The 22,598-nt window shown below is 34.7% G+C and overlaps 1 protein-coding gene across 1 annotated transcript in view; it reads right to left on the reverse strand.

Annotated features, from left to right (window-relative positions):
* The window catches only part of Spt6 (transcription elongation factor Spt6), a 651,062-nt gene that overhangs the window by 545,051 nt on the left and 83,413 nt on the right, over positions 1-22,598 (reverse strand). Inside the window, exons 5-6 of the mRNA XM_090401053.1 lie at positions 17,870-17,943; positions 2,110-2,247 (exon numbers count right to left, since the gene is read on the reverse strand). Coding sequence (XP_090257179.1) covers positions 2,110-2,247; positions 17,870-17,943 — 212 coding nt within the window. The remainder of the gene's footprint in view (positions 1-2,109; positions 2,248-17,869; positions 17,944-22,598) is intronic.

Below are 22,598 nucleotides of genomic sequence, written 5' to 3' on the forward strand. Positions count from 1 at the left end.
AAAGTATTCAGTATTACTAGATCTGAGAACCAGATATAGACTACATTGATCTTCAATTTCAGTGGAAAAATTTTCTTTATACTTCCTTGCTGATTGGTCATTGACATTTGCAACACAGATGTTATTTCGTTCAGTTTTGAGAACACGCTGCCCACTGTTGTAATCGACTTGCAGGCTATTTTTTATGATCAGTCATAAACGGTGGTATTCTCTTTCCCAATTGTTGAAAGATCTCCATGTGTGACGATAATTCATGAATATTTCCATGTTTAAAAATATGCGGCTTGGTCACTGACATTTGCTACACAGATGTCATTTCCTTCAGTTTTGAGAACAGAGGATATGCCACCATTGTTATAATCCGCTTGCAGGCAATTTTTATGACCAGTCATAAACAGCGGTATTCCCTTTCCCAAATGTTGAAATGTTTCGATGTGTGAAAATTAATGATACACAGATGTTATTAGGGGTTCTGGGTCTGAGCTTTGACATTTCACGAGTATTATTCTCCTCAGAATATTTCTACTATAAAATATTTATTCATGAAAAATGCTTAGAAAACTAAAATGACAAATTCCAAAACTTCTCGCAGAACACAGTTTGAGAAACCCTACTCACCTCTATCGTATCCAAAGTCTAAAGTAATGGAAAAAATCATCACTTCCCAACTCCTACACTACCTTGAAGCTACTTGTCTAATAAACGACCGCCAGTATGGATTCTGTCACTGCCAATCAACAGGAGATCTGCTCACATATGTCACCCATCTCTGATCAAATGCCATGGAGAAGTTTGCTGAATCTCAAGCAGTTGGACTTGATATTTCCAAGGCATTTGACCGAGTCTGGCACAAGGGCTTACTAAACAAGCTACCATCGTTTGGTCTATCCCAAGACCTCTGTAATTGGATTGCCAGTTTTCTGTCTGGACGCTCACTGTGGGTGTGGTGGTGGATGGCTCCTTATCCTCTCACCATTCAACTAATGCAGGGGTTCCTCAAGGTTCTGTCCTCTCAACAACCCTCTTCCTACTACATATCAATGACTTACTTCAGCTTACCTCCAACCCAATACACAGTTTTGCAGATAACAGCACATTGCACTCCTCCCTTTCTTTTGATAAACCTTACTCCACACAACTCACCTCAACCTACAGATCAGCAACCACCACTGCCCTTAATTCAGAGCTCCAAGCCATCCTCCAATAGCGTTCAGATAACCTAGTCAATTTCAATGTAAATAAAACCCAGTACTGTCTCATTTCTCATAAAAAAAAAAAAAGAACCAGTTTCTCCCAATATTATTTTTAACAATACCCAAATTTCCAGACAATCTGAGATTTCTCTTCTTGGAATTACCCTGACATCAAGCCTCTCCTGGCACAAACACATAACAACCATTGCATCCTCAGCCTCTAAAAAACTAGGATTTCTCTTTCACTCAAGACATCACTTCACCCCCCTGAACAGCTATTAACCTTATACAAATCACAAATCTGCCAAACCATCGAATACTGCACCCACATAAGGGGTGTCCCCCAAAAACTCCCTCAAATTGTTCGACTCCATACAGAGGAGAGCAATCAGACTTATTAATGACCCATCTCTTACCAACTCACTCCCCCCACTTTCACACAGACAATTGGTTTTGCACCACTGTGTCTTCTACAAATATTTCCATGAAAAATGTTCATCCGAAATAGCACCAATAATTCCCCCACTTAGTACTAAGCTCATTGGAACATGTGCAGCTACTGCTCAACATTCCTACACAGTGCACCTTGAAACCTACAGAACAAGTTTCTTCTCCTCCTTTGTCCCTGCAACCGCTATACTATGGAACAGTCTTCCCCTTAATGTGTTCCCTATGGAATACAATCTACAGTCTTTCGAATCTAATGTGAACAAGTACCTTCTTTCCCAACCCATACACAGTACTAATGTACTAAAAGTCTATATGACCCGAATGGTCATGATATACCAGATGATTTTAGACCAAAAGATCCTATTTTAAAGCATATATCTAAACTAAATTTTTGCTGAAAATTAACTTATAATTTAACTAAAAACTAGCATAAAAATGAGTTAATGAAGTTCAATAATATCTTTACCTCATCAGATCCTTCAAAAAGTTCATTAGCTATAGCCTCTCTATCGTCAACAGGCTGCCTGTTCGTGCTATCTCTTGTTTCTTCAGCATCACTTTCTTCATCATCCTCGATACGTCTGAGACGCCTAAATTTTTTTTTCTAATAAAAATCCCAAAATACAAAGAAACTTCATAAGGCATGAGTAAAGTAATTAAGATAAACTGAACAAATTTCTATATTTAATTAGATATAAGACTATTATTATCTCAATAAATACTCCCAGATAATTAAAAAATTAAACAAATACCTGTACCAATAGTGTGATGCCTATGCAAAGTTGTCAGCATGCAATTGAGTAGCTATTAAGAGTAACTGAACAGAGCCATATTAAAGTCAGCTTGATACATGGGATTCCAAGCTCATTGTGTGCAAGTAATATGATAGCAGGTGCTTCTGGCACACATGTAATTCAAAAAATGGAACAGATGATTTGGATCATACTTGCACCTTAAACTGCTTATATTTTCTAATATACATAACATAGAATAACACCTCTAGTTAATTATCATACAGACTTAGGAGAAAATATTGCCATCAGTTAGTTCTCTGAATCACTGGTTAATAAGATGGCTACATAGAACATGTTTTATAACAAAAATGTTTACATGTCTACATATTTATTTTACATAATGTGTAGTGCAAATGCAGCACAACTCTTGAAGACATTCAAACTACAGGAAAGCTTCAAGTAGATCAGTAATAATGAGGTTGGTTAAGAAGTGAGAAAATAGAAGTGTTGTGATCAACAACAAGAAAAAAAATGTCAGGAGAAAGAGAAGATCAGTTCTGAATGTGATCATCAGCACGAACAATCTCAAACATGTTAATGAAGTGGCTATACAAAGCAAATCTGCAAAATATTTATTGCAAACACCATCAGCTAATAGGATCATAACAAAGGATCTAGAAATGTTTTATATAAAATCAAATCCCTTCCCCATAAGAATCCCATGCAAAAGATAAAACTTCAGCACCCACTTCAAACATCCAAAGCATCAACAAAAAGTATTAATGACATACACTAACAGCTAAACCTGATGTTATTCCTTAATTAACTTCAATCTGCCATTCTCTACAATTACAGTTCACCTTTCTGCATGACTCCTTCTGTAAGAAAGGTAGAATACATGATTTCCTTATCTCAGATTTATCTAGCCTATATCTGATCTACTAATTCCGATGACAATACTGACCTCTTTGATTAGGAAATCAACCTTCAGAGATAAAGTCTAATAACTCAAACAATGACACCATTTTCTCTCTTGGAGACTCCTAATTCAAAAACTTCACAGATCAAGCTGGAAAAAAGGACTAATTATTTTGTGTTAATAATGAAATAACCCATCAACTGAAATAGTGGATAATCTTTAACATTCTCAAACATTCTAACCTCAAAGCATCTATTCTTCATTCTTCTTCCAAATACACTACAGATGTTAGCTCTTCTCTTGGCAACTACTAATATAATACTGTCCACATTTCATTTTCTATGGCTGACCCCTCTCAGCCATACTCATGTCCTACAGCCATACAATGGTGCCAACTGGAATGATCGCTGGGATTACTAAGCCTAAATTTTTTCCATGATCTGATTATTGTTTTGTTTCTCATGATCTAAACATAAATTTAACTCCATATGTGAAATAATCCATGCTGAAATGAGGACCTTCATTTCCTGCACCACAAAACTCATCAATATCATCTAAGCCCTGGCTACACAACATACACCAAAGAGGTCCAAGATAAAAAATAAAAAAATTTAAAAAAAATGCAACATACCTAAAACAACTCAAGTCAACCCTCCCCTCCATTTCATTTAGCCTACACTACAGCCCACAACACTTGGGTTAAGGGAGGGACAACATATCTATCAAAAACAGGTTTGTAAGGGGGAAAAAATTCAGTCAAGCTCTTTTAATGTGTATTCATGTGGTTGCCCATGGTTATAAACTTATGGTACATTGGTATTGTTGCAGTAAGGATCTTAAGGTGAGCTTAAAGGTCAAAGCGGTATAACTGAGAGGAGCCCTCCACATAGCCTTTAAAGGAATGCAGAGAACTAACCAGGACTTCTGCTCTAATGCCCGATCCTCACCTTCTCATGGTGCACCCTGTTAGGTATCTACCTGGATACTGAATGAATGAGAACGGATTGGCAATCTGGGAATCAGACAAACCACAAGTAAAAAACGATGGTACAACATGACAGAATTCACGATAAATCATTTAACTGGGGCGTTGCCCATTTAAATGATTTATTGTTTTTGCCAGAAAACCTGGACGAACAGCAAAAAGTCAGCTGGAACAAATCTTGACACACACCCCAACTCAACATCACCAGAGTTCAAGATTGGTACTATCAACATAAGAAGCCTGAATGGCAAAGAAATGGAAATGGCTGATGATTTAGATAAGTACCAGATCGACATAATAGAGGTGACTGAAACTTTTTGTTCCAGTCACCTCTATTATGTGTTTTTTAGACAAAATCTGGTGAGATTTTTCTGAGCAATAAATAAAAAATGTTATATTCAGATAATTAAAATCAGCAAAAAGAAGGAGTAGCTAGAGTATTCAACACTAAATATAAAGCAAATATTCTTGAATGGCAGGCAATATCAAGTAGAGTGATGTCAGCAAATATCAGAATGGAAAACTGGACAATGAGACTTATTTGTGCTTATGGTAACACAGAAAGTTCTACTAAGGTAGAAGTGGAGGAATTTTTTGAGGCTCTAGAGAAGCAACTGACACAATGAAAAAAGAAAAGTTGTTCCTTGTTGGGGATCTAAATAGCAGAGTAGAAAATGACTGTCAGACATAAAAAAATATTTTAGGAAAATTTGGAGAAAAGACCAAAGCTAATAATAATGGCAAATACCTCTTGAATTTCTGATCAGAACATGGACTGGTTATTACTAACACCATATTCCAACATAAAAATGTGCACAAATTCACATGAAGAGATGAGGCAAGGAATAAGAAAAGTCTCATTCACTATATTATTGTTCATAGTGACGTTTTCTCACTGGTTCAGGACACTAGTTTAAAGAGGATTTGATATTGGAACTGATCACCATTTAGTCTAGAGCAGGATAAAATTGAAAAGAACATGTAAGAAATTTTTAAAGTGAATAAAGTTGACCCACTCTCAGATATGAACTATACAGTAAAATACACAAACGTTATTCAAGAAAAAATGAAAGAGTTTGAGAACAGGAACTAAAGCTTGGAGATTCATTGGCAAACCCTGAAGAAAACATTGCTTCAGCCAGAGAGGACAGTGGTGATGTCTGCCAGGAAAGAAAAATCAAAACTCCATGCTGGACACAGGAAGTTAAAGAGGCAGTGAAGGAAAAGAAGAAAGCATATTGAAAGTTTCTCGCGAATATGTCAGTTTCTGATCTTAGAGAATACAAAGACAAATGTAAGAAAGCTAAACATTGTGTAAAGCTAGCTAAACAAAAGTCATGGAAAAACTTAGACAAGAACATAGAAAATAAATATCAGGAAGGTATTCTGGTAAGATATTCTGGAGCTGTTGAAAAAGCTCAAAATGGTAGAAAGAGTGCTGTAAAAGGAATCAGAGATAATAAAGGTGACATCAAAATTGGAGAAAAGATATCATTGATATATGGAATAATTATTTCAAAAAATTGCTAAATGAAACAAGCAGTGACAGCACAGTGGTATAAACAGTGGAATGAAATTCCTGATTTCATGACTCAACAGGTATGCAATCAGGAATATATATCCATACTTGAAGTAGAAAAAGCCAGCAAAAAAAAAAGCCTGAAATACAGAAAGGCAGCAGGACCAGACAATTTTTGACCACAAGTATCATCATCATCATCATCATCATCATCAAATTCCTGACATGTACCCTCAAGGGGTGTACAGGATATGACAGTACTACATGAAAAAATTACATCATTACTAACTTCCTATCTACAATTTTCCTCCAAATCAGTCTGTTACTTGTCAAAACCCCAACATTATCAGATCTTATATTTCTATCGTCTAAGGCACTTTGTACCGTATCAATCCACCTATATCTTGGTCTTCCTCTGGGTCGTTTTCCTGCCAACCTGGCAGAGAACACTTGTTTTGCTAATCTTTCCTCTCCCATTCTATTTAAGTGACCATACCATCTGAGATTAGCTCTGCTAATGCATTCCTGGATGCTGACAATGTCAAGTTCTTTCCTAATATCCTCATTTTTAATATGATATTGCCATTGATGCCATCTGTTCATGCCTCTAATCTTTCTCAGGACTCTCATATCTGTGGTCTCTAGTCTTTGGTCAAGTGTTTTACTTCTGACCCAGCTCTCAGATCCATAAGTTAAAATTGGTTTGAACACAGTCTTGTATACAGCTAATTTAGTGTTCCGACTAATTTCTTTCTTATTCCATATGAATTTATTCAATTGACTTCCCACGATACCAGCTTTGCTGATTCTGTTGTCTATTTCTATATTTAGTTTACCATCTTCAGTAAAAATTGTGCCTAAGTAGCTGAAATGTTTTACTTGTTCCACAGGTTCTCCATTCACAACACAGTTGACATTTTCAATGATTCTGCCTATTTTCATTGTCTTTGTCTTTTTATTGCTGACCTTCATACCATATCTATTACAACAGCTATTCAATTTAGTCAGAGAATCTTGCAGACTTGTAGCCAATTTATTTAGAAGTATAACATCATCCGCATAAAGCAAAGAGCTGACATTAACATCTCCAATTTTGATATCAGGTTTAATACCACATTCCTTCATAATGTGATCCATATAGATAATGAATAACAGAGGGGATAATGTACATCCTTGTCTCACACCAGATTTAACATTAAACCATCTTCCTGTACTTCCTTCAATTCTAACTGCTGACTCACAACTCAAATAAAGACTAAGTATTGCTTGATATAATGCCCCATTGACACCATATAACTGAAGTGTATTGAATAGCTTCTCTCTTGGCACCTTGTCATACGCCTTTTCCAAATCGACAAAACTTAAATACAGATCTTTGTTATATTCCCATGCTTTCTCGACTATTTGTCGTAAAGTGAAGATCTGATCCTGACAGCCTCTATTTGGCCTGAATCCAGCTTGTTCTTCACCAAGCTTTTCTTCCACAATTCTTCTCAACCGTTTCTCAAGTATACTTGCATAGATCTTGCCAGGAACACTCAGTAGGGAAATACCTCTGTAATTCTCACATTCAGTTTTATTTCCCTTTTTATATATGGGTACTATGAGAGCTCTACTCCAATCATGGGGAATTTGTCCCTCTGTCCAGGCTTTCTGAACTATGCAGTGCAGCCACTGTAAGACTCTTATACCACCATACTTCAGCATTTCTGGTCGAATATCATCTACTCCAGCTGCCTTTCCACATTTCAAGCCTTTGATGGCTTTTTCTACTTCAAGTATGGATATGTATTCCTGACTGCATGCCTGGTCAGTGTTTTTTACCACTGTGCTGTCATCACTGCTTGTTTCATTTAGCAGTTTTTCAAAGTAATTACTCCATACTTCAAGGATATCTTTTTCTCCTGTTTTCATTTCACCTTTATCATCTCTAATTCCTTTTACAGCACTCTTTCCTCCATTCCTAAGCTTCTTCAACAACCTCCAGAATATTTTGCCACCTTCTTGATATTTATTTTCTATATTCTTGCCAAAGTCCTCCCATGACTTTTGTTTAGCTAGCTTTACACACTGTTTAGCTTTCTTACATTTGTCTCTGTATTCTGTAAGAGTAAAAGCTGACTTATTTGCCAGGAACTTTTGATATGCTTTCTTCTTTTCCTTCACTGCCTCTTTAACTTCCTGTGTCCACCAGGGAGTTCTGATTTTTTTATCCTTGCACACAACCTCACCACATGCCTCTCTGGCAGAATCAATCAATGTTTCCTTCAGAGTTTGCCACTGAATCTCCAAGGTTTGATTCCTGTTCTCAAACTCTTTCATTTTCTTTTCAATAATATTTCTGTATTTTAGTCTACAGTTCACATCTGAGAGCTGCTCAACTTTTATTCGCTTTAAAACTTTCTTACATGTTATTCTTTTCAATATGAAATTCAATTTTATCCTGCTCAAGACTAAATAGTGATCACTTCCAATTTCAAATCCTCTGTACACTCTGGTGTCCTGCACCAGCGAGAAAACATCACTATCAACAATAACATAGTCAATGAGACTTTTCTTATTCCTAGCCTCTTCTCTCCATGTGAATTTGTGCACATTTTTATGTTGGAACATGGTGTTAGTAATAACCAGTCCATGTCCTGAGCAGAAATCCAACAGATATTTGCCATTATTATTAGCTTTGCTCTTTTCTCCAAATTTTCCCAAAATATTTTTGTATGTCTCACAATCATTTCCTACTCTGCTATTTAGATCCACAACAAGGACCAATTTTTCATTTTTCATTGTGTCAGTTGCTTTTTCTAAAGCCTCAAAAAATTCCTCCACTTCTACCTTAGTAGAACCTTCTGTGGGACCATAGGCACAAATAAGTCTAATTGTCCAGTTCCCCATTCTCATATTTGTCCACATTACTCTACTTGAGACTGACTGCCATTCAAGAAGATTAGCCTCGTATTTTGTGTTGAATACTATGGCTACTCCTTCTTTTCCTTGATTGTCATTGCCTGAATATAACATTTTGTATTTATTGCTCAGAAAGATCTCACCAGTTTTTGTCTTTTTTGTTTCAGTCACCCCTATTATGTCGATCTGGTACTTATCTAATTCCTCAGCTAGCTCCATTTCTTTGCCATTCAGGCTTCTTACGTTGATAGTACCGATCTTTAACTCTGGTGATGTTGAGTTGGGGTTTGTTTTCAGATTTGTTCCACAAGTATGGAGGTATAAAATCTTGCAGTGGCTGCAGTGCATAGTTCAGAAGGCCTGGACAGAGGGACAAATTCCAAATGATTGGAGTACAGCTCTCATAGTACCCATATATATAAAATGGGAAATAAGGTATTTCTCTACTAAGTGTTCCTGGTAAGATATATGCATGTATACTTGAGAAAAGGTTGAGAAGGATTGTGGAAGAGAAGCCTGGTGAAGAACAAGCTGGATTCAGGCCAAATACAGGCTTTCAGGATCAGATCTTCACTTTACAACAAATAGTTGAGAAATCATGGAAATATAATAAAGATCTGTATTTAAGTTTTGTAGATCTCATCATCATCAAATTCCTGCCATGTACCCTCAAGGGGTGTACAGGATATGACAGTACTACATGAAAAAATTACATCATTACTAACTTCCTATCTACAATTTTCCTCCAAATCAGTCTGTTACTTGTCAAGACTCCAACATTATCAGATCTTATATTTCTATCGTCTAAGGCACTTTGTACCGTATCAATCCACCTATATCTTGGTCTTCCTCTGGGTCGTTTTCCTGCCAACCTGGCAGAGAACACTTATTTTGCTAATCGTTCCTCTCCCATTCTATTTAAGTGACCATACCATCTGAGATTAGCTCTGCTAACGCATTCCTGGATGCTGACAATGTCAAGTTCTTTCCTAATATCCTCATTTTTAATATGATATTGCCATTGATGCCATCTGTTCACGCCTCTAATCTTTCTCAGGACTCTCATATCTGCGGTCTCTAGTCTTTGGTCAAGTGTTTTACTTCTGACCCAGCTCTCAGATCCATAAGTTAAAATTGGTTTGAACACAGTCTTGTATACAGCTAATTTAGTGCTCCGACTAATTTCTTTCTTATTCCATATGAATTTATTCAATTGACTTCCCACGATACCAGCTTTGCTGATTCTGTTGTCTATTTCTATATTTAGTTTACCATCTTCAGTAAAAATTGTGCCTAAATAGCTGAAGTTTTGTAGATCTGGAAAAGGTATATGAAAAGGTGCCAAGAGAGAAGCTATTCGAAATGCTACAGTTTTATGGTGTCAATGGGGCATTATATCAAGCAATACTTAAGTCTTTATTTGAGTTGTAAGTCAGCAGTTAGAATTGAAGGAAGTGCAGGAAGGTGGTTTAATGTTAAATCTGGAGTCAGGCAAAGGATGTACATTATCCCCCTCTGAAGGAAAGTGGTATTAAACATGATATCAAAATTGGAGATGTTAATGTCAACTCCTTGCTTTATGCAGATGATGTCATACTTCTAAATAAATCTGCTACAAGTCTGCAAGATACCCTGACTAATTTGTAATAGATATGGTGTGAAGATCAGCATTAAAAAGACAAAGACAATGAAAATAGGCAGAAACATTGAAAATATCAACTGCATTGTGAATGGATAACCTATAGAACAAGTAAAACATTTCAGCTACTTAGGCACAAAATAAAACAAATTCATTGTTAATTTTCTTAGTGAAGATGGTAAATTAAATATCGAAATAGACAGAATCAACAAAACTGGTATGGTAGAAAGTCAACTGTAAAAATTTATATGGAATAAGAGAGAAATTAGCTGTATACAAGACAGTATTCAAGCCAATTTTAACTTAAAATTTTCTTAGATGTTCTTCTTTTCAATATGAAATTCAATTTTATCCTGCTCAAGACTAAATAATGATCACTTCCAATTTCAAATTCTCTTTAAACTCAAGTGTCCTGGACCAGTGAGAAAACATCAATATCAACAATAACAGTTAAATGGGACTTTTCTTATTCCTTACCTCTTCCCTCCATGTGAATTTGTGTACATTTTTATGTTGGAACATTGTGTTAGTAATAACCAGTCCATGTCCTGAGCAGAAATCCAACAGGTGTTTGTCATTTCATTATTAGCTTTGCTCTTTTCTCCAAATTTTCCCAAAATATTTTTGTATGTCTCACAATCATTTCCTACTCTGCTATTTAGATCCCCCACAAGGAACAATTTTTCCTCTCTCAATGTGTCAGTTGCTTTCTCTAAAGCATCAAAAAATTCCTTCACTTCTACCTTAGTAGAACCTTCTGTGGGACCATAGGTACAAATGAGTCTCATTGTCCAATTCTCCATTTTGATATTTACCCCCATCACTCTACATGCTATTTCCTGCCATTCAAGATTAGCCTCGTATTTAGTGTTGAATACTATAGCTACTCCTTCTTTTCCCATATAATATTTTGTATTTATTGCTCTGAAAGATATCGCCAATTTTTGTCTTTTTTGTTTCAGTCCCTATTATGTCAATCTGGTATTTATCCAATTCCTCAACTAGCTCCATTTCTTTGCCACTCAGGTTTCTTATATTGACAGTATCAATCTTGAACTTTGGTGATGTTGAGTTGGGATGTGTGTAAAGATTTGTTCCTGTAGCTGATTTTTTGCTGTTCACCTGGTGAAGAACAAGCTGGATTCAATCCAAATAGAGGCTTTCAGGATCAGATCTTCACTTTACGACAAATAGTTGAGAAATCATGGAAATATAATAAAGATTTGTATTTAAGTTTGTAGAAAAGGCATATGAAAAGGTGCCAAGTGAGAGAGAAGCTATTCGAAATGCTACAGTTTTATGGTGTCAATGGGGCTATTGATACCATAAAACCCTGTTGTTTTTTTGACAAAAAAACAACAGGGGGGGGGCCTTGTTTAACCAGGCAACACCCCAGCCAACATGAAATTTTGTATGTTGTACCATCATTTTATATTTGGTTTAAGCCAATAAGAATACAATTTGGTCTGCTAAATCCCAAATTTCCAGCCCATTCTCATTTGTTCAGTATCCATATAGATACCTAACAGGGTGCACGACGAGAAAGTGAGGATCAGACATTAGGTCAGAAGCCCTGGTCTGTCTCCAGCATTTCTTTAAAGGCTTTGTGGAGGTCTCCTCTCAGTTATATAGCTTTGACCCTACGGCAAATATGACTTCACATTATTTCACCTCTCGATACCTTCTACAGATATGATTCTAAATGATGTGACTCAGTAAATGAATCCAATCTGGGTAAAGACCCTTCCCAATAATAAATGGTGGTATACCTGTCCAAAATGGGGAAGGGGGGGGGTTCAGGGGCATTGAGGCAAAATGATGTAAAGGAATGCTTGGGTACTGGACCAAAACAAGAATATAATTTCTAATCAAGTATAATTTCCTTTAGAATGTGAAGGCAGCTAGTGTAATGGTGTTTCTCTATGAACTGTCTCTGCAATGTCTGACAGTGACAACAGGAGCAGCATTATATGATACAATTTACTGGTTCCCAATTTGATATTTTTTTAAGTTATATCTATAAAAATTGCCTTTCCCTACTCTTATATGGTTATGCAATGCAGTTTCATCATCAGCATGTCTTTAAACTTGATTTTTGTTCACATAATTCAAGGCTTTTGTGTAGCCTATAAATATTACATGTATTTGTTTAATGAATTCATTGTTCTTTTTCAGTTAGTAATTTCAAAACAACCATCCAGAAAGGATCTACCCTTACAGAATACATTTTTTTTCCTTCACTTATCTTATCACTGTAATGCCTAGATTTATATATATATATATATATATATATAATTTTTCATATATCATGTAATCATTACTGAGGAGATTTATTCCTCAATCATTTCTGTAGCTGTTATAGTTGCCTCCCCCTCACGCTTTTTTTTTTTTTTTTTACAGACTGGAATAACTTTGCATCGTGGTTTAAGCCAATAAGAATACAATGTGGTTGGCTAAATCCTAAATTGTTACACCATCCTCATTCATTCACTATCTAGACAGATACCTAATGGGGTATCTGTCTAGGTTATATGGAGATCTCCTCCCAGTTATGCAAGTAAAAAGTGAAGCAAAACACTGTGTAAAACTAGCTAAATAAAAATCATGGGAAGACTTTGGGGGCATTTTGCTACCTTGCTGATATTTATGCCACCATCCTAGCAATAAATACCCATTTTGCTAGCATTTCGTCTTTAAGTAACCATTCTAGATTATCTCTGCTCACATTCCTAAATGCTAATGATATCCTTCTAATATACTCAATATTTAATATGATTCTACCAATGATTGCATTTGTTCACCCTTGAACTCCAATAACTGTGGTTGCAAGTCTTCCACCAAGCGTTTTATTTCAAACTTAGCTTTCAGATAAGTTAAAATTGGTTTGAATTCTGTCTTGAATACAGCTAGTTCAGTGTTTTGTCCCATTTCTCTCTTAACTTATCCACTTGACTGGCTGCCATACAAGCTTTGCTAATTCTGTTGTCTATTTCTATATTTAGTTTACTATCTTCACTAAAAACTGTGCCTAAATAGCTGAAATGTTTCACTTGTTCCATAGGTTCTCCATTCAAGATGCAGTTGAAGTTGTCAATGTTCCTGCCTGTTTTCACGATCTTAGCCTTTTTATTCCTGATTAAATTTATTATGGCAGTTATTCAATTTAGTTTGGGAATCCTGCACACTTGTCCTGGATTTATTTAAAAGTACAACATCATTTGCATAAAGTAAAGAGCTGAGATTAACATTTCTAATTTTGATAACAGGTTTAATGCCACTTTCCTTCATAAGGTGATCCATACAGATGACGAACAGCAGCAGACTTAACGTGCACCCTTGATTCAATAATGAAACATCCTGTGCCTCCTTCAATTCTAACTGCTGACTTACAACTTAAATATTGATTATGTGTTGCTCAATATAATGTCGAATTTACATCATATAACTGTAGCGTGTTTCAATAAGGAAATACCGTGAGTAGGCATATTTAAATAAAATATGCCAGAATAAACTCATAAAATATCATTTCATTAGTATAATTTTCACTTAAGTATAAAAGGCATCTTCAGTACATGTAAAAAGCTAATCGAACAATAACTGACAATTCCAAAATGTGCCACCTAAGTAGCTAATGTAAGATAACTATAAAAAAGGTCATAAAATTTCCTTACTTATTTTAAACACACACACACACACACACACACACACACACACACACACACACACACACACACACAGTTGAATAAAATAAAGTTAGAAAGATTTTCTGATTTAAAAATTACTCTCTCTCACAAAGGGGATAGATGTAGACCATTGGATCTTTTTAAGTTAGGAGAGTGAAGTCAGGTTTCATATCTCTTATAAAGCCATTCCCCATGAGGAATCGACTTTTGTGAAGGATTCGTCTTGTTCCAATGAACTCTATGTCTGGTGTTGACAGCATGCTCCACAAGTCCAGACTGTTCAAGGGTCAAGGTATTGAATATGACTTGTGTTCTTCTAGCCGAATAAAAGCAGATCTTTCTGTTTGTCCAAAATAAGATAACTCACAAGAGCAAGGAATCTGGTAGACACCTGGATAATTGAGATGTGAAAAGCAATAAATTTATTGAATGGTTTTAAAATTTTTGCTGTGTGTTCACTAATGCCCTGCACATAAGGGATAGGAATTATTTCTTCTTTATTTGAGGAGGTAGAGATATCGAACTGTTCAGAGCTCTTTTGATGAAAGACTTCTTATAACCATTAGATAAAAAATTGGAAATAATATCTTGTAATTCTTTCTGTATAATGTAAATCAACATTTTATTTTATTTTTTTTTTAACAATTTAGGAAATTTAATGACTTTTTTTTTAGTTATCTTATATTAGCTACTTAGGTGGCACCTTTTGGAATTGTCAGTTATTGAAGATGCTTCTGATACTAAGGTGAATTATAATAATAAATAATATTTTACATGAGTTTATTCTGCTATTATAATTTATTTAAATATAACTGTAGCATTTTGAACAGCTTTTCCCTTGGCATATTTTCATATGCATTTTCCTGATTTACAAAACTTAAATACGATCCTGACAACCTCTATTTGGCCTAAACCCAGCTTGTTCTCCAACTTTTCTTCCATAATATCTGTTAGTCTCTTCTTATGTTTGTATAAATCTCACTTGGAATAATACTCCATAAGGAAATTCTTCTGCAATTTTCACATTGTTTTATTTCCATTTTTAAATACTGAGTACTAAGAGACCTCTATGCCAACAACCTAGAATTCAGACTCCTGACCAAGCTTTCTGAATTATGTAGTGCAGCCACTATAAAACATTTATACCTCCATATTTCAGCATTTGTGGTTGAATATCATCTACTCCAGCTGCCTTTCCACATTTCAGTTTTTTGATGGCTTTTCTATCTTAAGCATTGTTATACTCCTGAATTCATTTCTCTTGAATGTTTCTCCCATTGTGCACTCACTGCTTTTTGCATTCAACATTCTTTCAAAATAATTTCTGTTCATGTACCCTTTATCATCTTATTACAATTTCCTCCATTTCTAAACTTTTCCTAAAACCTTCCTGATATTTATTTTCTATATTCTTAGCAAAGTCTTTCCATGACTTTTGTTCAGCTAGTTTTGCATACTGCTTTGCTTTCTTACATTTTTCTCCATATTCTCTAAGAGCATAGGTTGACTCAATTGCTAGGAACTTTCAATCCTACTCGTTTTTCTTTTTTTCTTGACTTTTTCCTTTGACCTTCTGAGTCCATCATGGAGATCTGATTTTTTTTTATCTCTGAAGACAACCTTATAACATGCATCTCTGGCTAAATTGATCAATTTTTCTGCCATAATCTGCCATGAATCTCAAAGGTTTGGTTCTTGTTTCCACTATTTTATTTATTTATTTTGAATAATATTCGTGTATTTGAGTATAAAGTGACTCTGAAAGCTGCTTGACTTTGATTCTTTGTAAAATTTTCTTACATAGTTTTCTTTTCAGTATGATATTCAATTTTATCCTGCTCAAAACTAAATGGTGATCACTTTCTATTTCAAATCCTCTATATACTCTTGTGTGCTGAACGAATGTGAAAGTTTCGCTATCAACAATAGCAGAGTGAATGAGACTTTGTTTCTTATGTCTAATCTCTGTGAATTTGTTCATATCTTTATGGTGGAGCAGGGTGTTAGTAATAATTATTCCATGTTCTGAACAGAAATTCCAGTAGGTACTTACCATTATTATTAGCTTCTCTTTCTCAGGTATGACCAGACTGCTGACACAAAGCTGGCTAAGGCTATCAGCTGGTTTGGTCCAACAAGAACCAAACCAACTGATTGCCTTAGCCAGCTTTGTGTCAGCAGTCTTCTCTAATGCCTCAACTTCTTCCTTAGCAGTTCTTCACCTGATTTTGTCTTCTCTATTGATTTGATACATCTCAATCTTTTTTTGCTAGCCCCACTTATTTTTCACTGATGCATCTTATGTTGATGGTGCCAATCTTGAATTCAGATGATGATGAGTTAGAATTTGTTCCAGTAGCTTACTGTTCATCCTGGTTTCCTGACGAAAACACTTCTGCCAGATCTACAGGAACTCGAGTAACAGCTGCTCAACATCTCCTTAGAGTCGAACTGCACACTTGCTACTTCTAGTGATCTTTCATTCCTTCCACCTCAATCCTGTGGAACAGCTTCCTCCATGAAGCATTTCCAAAAGATTACAATCTCCAACAATTCAAGAAGAATATCAACAGAATATCCCACTCCTGACCCTACCCGCACACAGCATTTGTTTGCTACAGGCTCTTCTCCCTTTCATGGGAGAAACAAAAAAAGGGAGCCTGCTTTGTTATTGGATCACCATGTGCATAATTATCTACACAATTTTTTAAAATATCAGGTCTTTCTAGAAAGCTTTTTCTTCATTATCTCAAAACATGAGAATTGCAAAACCTATAAGAACAATGTTGCATGTAGGGGGTAATCGGGGGGGGGGGGTTTCTTGAACACTTGGACATCATTTTGCTGATTGGTCATTTCTTGGCAATACATCTTAGGGAAAAATATATGGGGAAGACTGTTTCATAGAGCACAGATCAATGTAATAAACAGAGTAGGATGAGAAGTTAGTTCAATGAAGCTGAAGTATGCATGAGTGTTGACCAACTGCTGTTCATGTTTTCATATTTAGAGGAAAGTGAAGCAATGATTATTATTGGTGACACAGTGCCAGTTCAGCAGAATGATATTCATAAAAATAACTAGTAAACATAGAATATAGAAAGAGAAATAACAATCCACAACACAACAGTATGGAGTCTGGAAGAGAGGAAACATCTATTAAATAGAAACTCTCTCTCTTCTGGTTTTCCATGTCAGATACTCATCATTAGCCTTTCAGGGATTTAGGCCCAGCAGCATTTTCCAGTGTCACTCCATCTCTTCCTTGGTCATACCTGACTTATATGTTCTCCAACTGGGTGGAATTAGAGTAATTTTTTTTTACATAGTCTTGAACTGTCCTTTCTTTCTTTCTTTCCAAATGTTCAATCTACTTCTTTCAGTATCTGTATACTTTGTCCAATACTGAGTCTATTTTTAGTTCTTTATGTATTTCTGTGATTTTTTTTTTTTTTTTTTTTGTCCCAGAGAGTATGACCTGCTGTCCTTCACAGGAATTTAATTTCTTTGGTTTCTATTCTTTTTTCTTCTGCAATCTTTATGGTCCATAATTCACTTATGTCACACTATTTCTATACATTTTTCATGCTTAGGAAAAGTTTGACAAGCAAAATGGAGGAAAATAATAGTTTTTGGTTGGATAAATTAAATCATTTCACTTTTTTACAATGGAAAGCTTTTTTCAAAAAAATTAACTAATTTAATATAATTCACAGGAAGAGGTATGCTGTAAATTAAAATAATTTAATTATACTTTAATGGCATATGCATAAAAAGTCCAAAAATATGTTGTAAATTAAAATAAACTATATATGGAATACCATAGTATAAAATTACTCGTACCCTATGTACTTTTCTACCAAGATTTTCTTCAAGTAACTCATAATCTTCATCTTCTAAATTATCATCAAAATTATCTAAGAAAAGTAATCATTATGTGAGTGTTACTTCAATACTGTTATATTATATATAACAAAATACATTAAACAGATATTTTAGTTTCTGTTAGAACAACTTTTATAAGAAATCTCACTTTTTTAAAACAACAGGATGATCTAAAAAATACAAAAACCTCTAAGACTATCTGGCAAGCATACTTTTTTTTTTGAAACCAACAAAAGAAAAAAAAAGTATGCTACTGGAAAATAACAAACTCTAATTATATTTTACTTGGAAGCAAATGAAGCCTTTCTTACATTGTAGAACTTATTTTATTTTTTGCTTTACAAAATTCATAAAAGTACTACAGAACTCCCCCACTACAAATTTTTACGAGCTGCCACTGAAAGTGGGTGAGATCAACTCAAAATTGCAGAACATACAACAGTATAGAACTCAACTTTTAAACCTAAAACAAAAATAACAAATAAATATCACTGGACTGAAGTAACTCTTCCTACCAAACAAACTCAGTATAAAGAAGCACTATTAAACAAACTAACGGAAGGCCTAATGCCTGAAGAACCATCCCAGAGCTTCACTCATATTGTACATACAATCCATCCATGAAGTATCAGCAAAAACTCTGGTCACCTTCCTCATCTTCTCAAATGAAATGGATAACAAAAACCACTGAAAAACTGATAAAGAAACCCAATGACATTAAGCAGCAATACAGAAATCACAAGATGCATAATCTATATATTCAACTAAAAAGAAAAATTATCAAGCATATGTGGTCTTTCAAAATGAGAAGAAAAACCATATCTAGGCTATCAAAAATTAGAACTATATGAAAATACCCATAAAATTAGAATAATGTACCAGGAAGCTAGTTCCTTATGCACCAAGGAAAAGAAGCCCAAAAAACTAAGAATAAAAGCTAAAAATAGCAAGTATCTGAAGACAAAAATGAAAATTCTTAGTGTGAAAGAACCACTTCAAAAAACTATTGAAGAGCTCATCAGTGAACCTCACTACAGGTGCTTTGCCAAAAATAATAATCCAAACAAAACTTCTCATTATGTGTAACAGTTTTATAATGCAAGAATTTGAAACTGCTCTAAAAACCAAAAGAATGAGAAATCATCTAGACTAGATGGTATAACAGCAGAGGCAGGGTGTATTTCTAGCTTGCCTCCACATGGTGCACCCTGGGTAATGAGCTAAATGAGCTAGAGCAATTGCTGGCAGCCAGAATTTTCTTAATGATCTCCTGGCTATAGACATGAAATCACAAGCTATACAATCACCAAGCAGTTATTTTCAGGACCACAAGAAAAGAAAGCTGGGTGTGAATTTCCGGAATTTCTGCCATGCACTAAATAAATAAATAAACAGCAGAGGATATTAAATATGGAGGAAAAGAACTTTGGAAACAACTTAACATCTTCCCTCAGGCTACCTTTTCTTCAGTCTACCTACATACAAATACGTGCCAATACATACATAAAAATTCATACCACCATCCAACACAAAAACTAGGGTGTCATCAGCATAGAGCCCTAACAATTTGCTCCAATGAGCAGTGCTGAACAAAAAAAATTAAATTATTACCCAAACGTTTATAAAAAATGGCTACAATAATAAAAATAAAAAAAAAAGTGCACAAGATCCTCCACAAAAATACCATTAAAAGCAAAAAGGATTACAAGAATGCCATAGCCATACCACACATTAGGGGTGTATCGGAAAAAATAGATAGAACACTACATAAATACAACATTAAGGCAACCCTTCAAACCTCCTACAAAATTAAGAAATTTACTAAGCTCATCCAAACATCCTATTCCATACCTTGCCTACCCAGGGGTTTACAAAATTCAGTGCACCTGCAACTTACGCTACATAGGGAAAACAGGGTACACCATCCCAATAATTAAAGACAAACATAAATGCCACATTAAATTCCTCCACTACGGTAAAACAAGCCTGTCAGACCATGCACTCAAACATGTCACAGAATCAACTGGAAAGGCACCAAGTCCCGACACGGGTTTGAAAGAAAGTTCAAAGAAGCTTGTGTGATGCTGAAACATCATCCAAATAGATAGAATCTAAACAAGAATGATGGGTTAATAATTTCAAGAATCTGGAGGACCCATCTTCAACCCATATCCAGAACCCCAAACAGAAGAAAAAAACCTTAATATGTGAGGACTGTAGAAATAGTTTAATGTAGTTCAACTATATTTTTTTTCCAATCATCTGTATATTATTATACTGATATGAATAATAAAGTTTATTTTATTTTGTGAAGTAATTTTTAAGTTTGTGTACATTTTATTTAGTAATATTTTTATTTTATTGTTATTAATTTTTTTCTACCAACACAGGTCAGGCTAGGGTAAAGTAAATAATTAACAAAGCATTTAGATTTATCTTACTTTTGTATAGTATCCTGTAGCTTGTGTCCTGATGTTGACCTCAACACAGAGGTCGAAAAGTAGCGTATTATTTTCTTAATTATAAGTAATTACTCCAACGCGTGTGTTTTTATCTCCATAAGTTCTTTACTACAAATGCTAACCACCATGTAAACTTAAACAAAACAAAACCACTTGGATAATTTATATAAAATTGCAGCACTGATTGGCAGTCAAATAGCAGTAAAATTTAAGTCCTAAAGAACAGAATAGAAGGAAATATGTAAAAAAGGCTTAGGCATTATTCATTATTCAATAATAATGCTTAACGGTATAATCAACACCAAGAGTAAAAAATTTTCATTAAATTCACTAATATTTCAGTGGTTTTCTAACCAGCTTCATCAGAACACAATGCTAACTGAGACAGGCACTCAACACTAAAGTAATTGTAGAAACAATTTAAATTGTAAACTAAAACCTATCGTCCGTACATCAGAAAAAATAGCCAATGTTCTCCTAAAGATTGACTACATCCACTTGATCATCCAGGAGTGTATAAAGTTCCTTATGCCTGCAGATTAGCCTACTTTGAATAGACTGGTAGATCAGTTAACATCTGATTTGAAGAATATAAAAATTACATCCAAGGTCATCCGTATGGCAAATCGGATTGGAAGACTATGCTCTGGAAACTTGTTCACAATAGAATCAGATGGAGAAAAACATCAACATTACGTAGAAGTCAATACAGGTCTGAGAGGCTATTCTTAGAATCAGCATAAGTTATGAAGTACTCTTCCAACCTCAATAAGTATGGTTGCATCAATTTGCCAAACATTTGAAAGACTATCGTTTTAAGACCAAATACAGTGGTATCTCGCTAATCCGAACCTCTTTAGTCCGAACTGCGGTTTGAAACAAAAAAAGTTTTATTTAATATGTATTATTATTTTGCGTACTGTTATTTTTTTTAATAATTATTATTTTAACTATTATTATTTATTTTATTATTATTACAATACAGTATTTTTTCATACTGTCGATTGTACGGTTACACTGTAGGCCTATTTTGATTTATTGTGTGTTCATGTTTGCTTGGGAAGTCGTCGAACTTGAAGCAATTCAAGCGTCATGGAAAAAGCTGTGCCCTTCGAGAATTTACCAAGATAACTTCAGTGATACACCAAAAGAGGAAATTCAAAACGTGCATAATTTGGTAAAAAATATAAATCCAGATGTTGAAATTTCACAAACAGATGTTACGGAATGGATTACAGGTAGAACCGAAAGTCGAAATCAAATCAGATGCTGAAATTATAAATATGACGATGCAGAATGAATTAGAAGACGATGATGATGATAAAGAACTCAAAGAAAAAAAAGTAAAACACGAAGAGGCAGTTGACAGTTTTAATATGTGTATAGAATGGGCTAAGCAGAATGATACGCCATTCCATAAAATTTTATTGCTAATGCAGCTCCGAGAAGCATTCGAAAAAAGTTCAGCTTCCAAGAAGCAAAAGAAAATCAGTGACTTTTTTACAAAGAAATAAAAAAACTATTTTGTGAATTTTTTTTGTGTTGTGTACAAGAAAGTAATATTTTTTACACAAATCAAGTCATGTACAGAACTATGCAATTTTATTAAAACAGAATCCTCAACAATACAGGTACATACAAACTAAATTTTTTACCAAAATAAACTTAAGTTTTACATTACAGCACAGTAGCTTTTTTTTTCTATCAGTTACTTCATTCATTTACAGAATTAAATTGATGTACCATTAGAATCTGATTATTTTTGTCTTAAACCCTAGTTATTGTTGTCTCTTGGGGAAAATTCGCTAATCCGAACGAGCACGGTTTTTATTAGTTCGGATTAGCGAGATACCCCCTGTACCATATTTACTCGAATATAATTCTCACCGAGAGATAAACCAAGGGGTCCAACAGGGATGTCCCCTCTCAGCAACTCTTCTTAATATCTACTTAAATGAAATAATAATAAAATGGAGTAAAAATTTACATCAAGGAATTAAACTTTCACCTACAGTTAACTTAAACACTCTCCTCTTTGCAGATGACCAAATAATAATTACAAATTCTGAAGATAACTAACAGAAAGCTATTTTAAATCTAAATGAGATATCCAAAGATTATGGTATGATAATATCAACGGAAAAATCAAAAACTATGGCCTTTAAAGGACAAGATCCAGTAAGAACTAAAATAGTAATAGATAACAAGATCTTAGAACAAGTGAA

Source organism: Typopeltis vanoorti, chromosome 11 (assembly GCF_054136105.1).
Source record: "Typopeltis vanoorti isolate ZY-2024b chromosome 11, IOZ_Tvanoo_1.0, whole genome shotgun sequence".
In the NCBI taxonomy this organism is placed as follows: domain Eukaryota; kingdom Metazoa; phylum Arthropoda; class Arachnida; order Uropygi; family Thelyphonidae; genus Typopeltis; species Typopeltis vanoorti.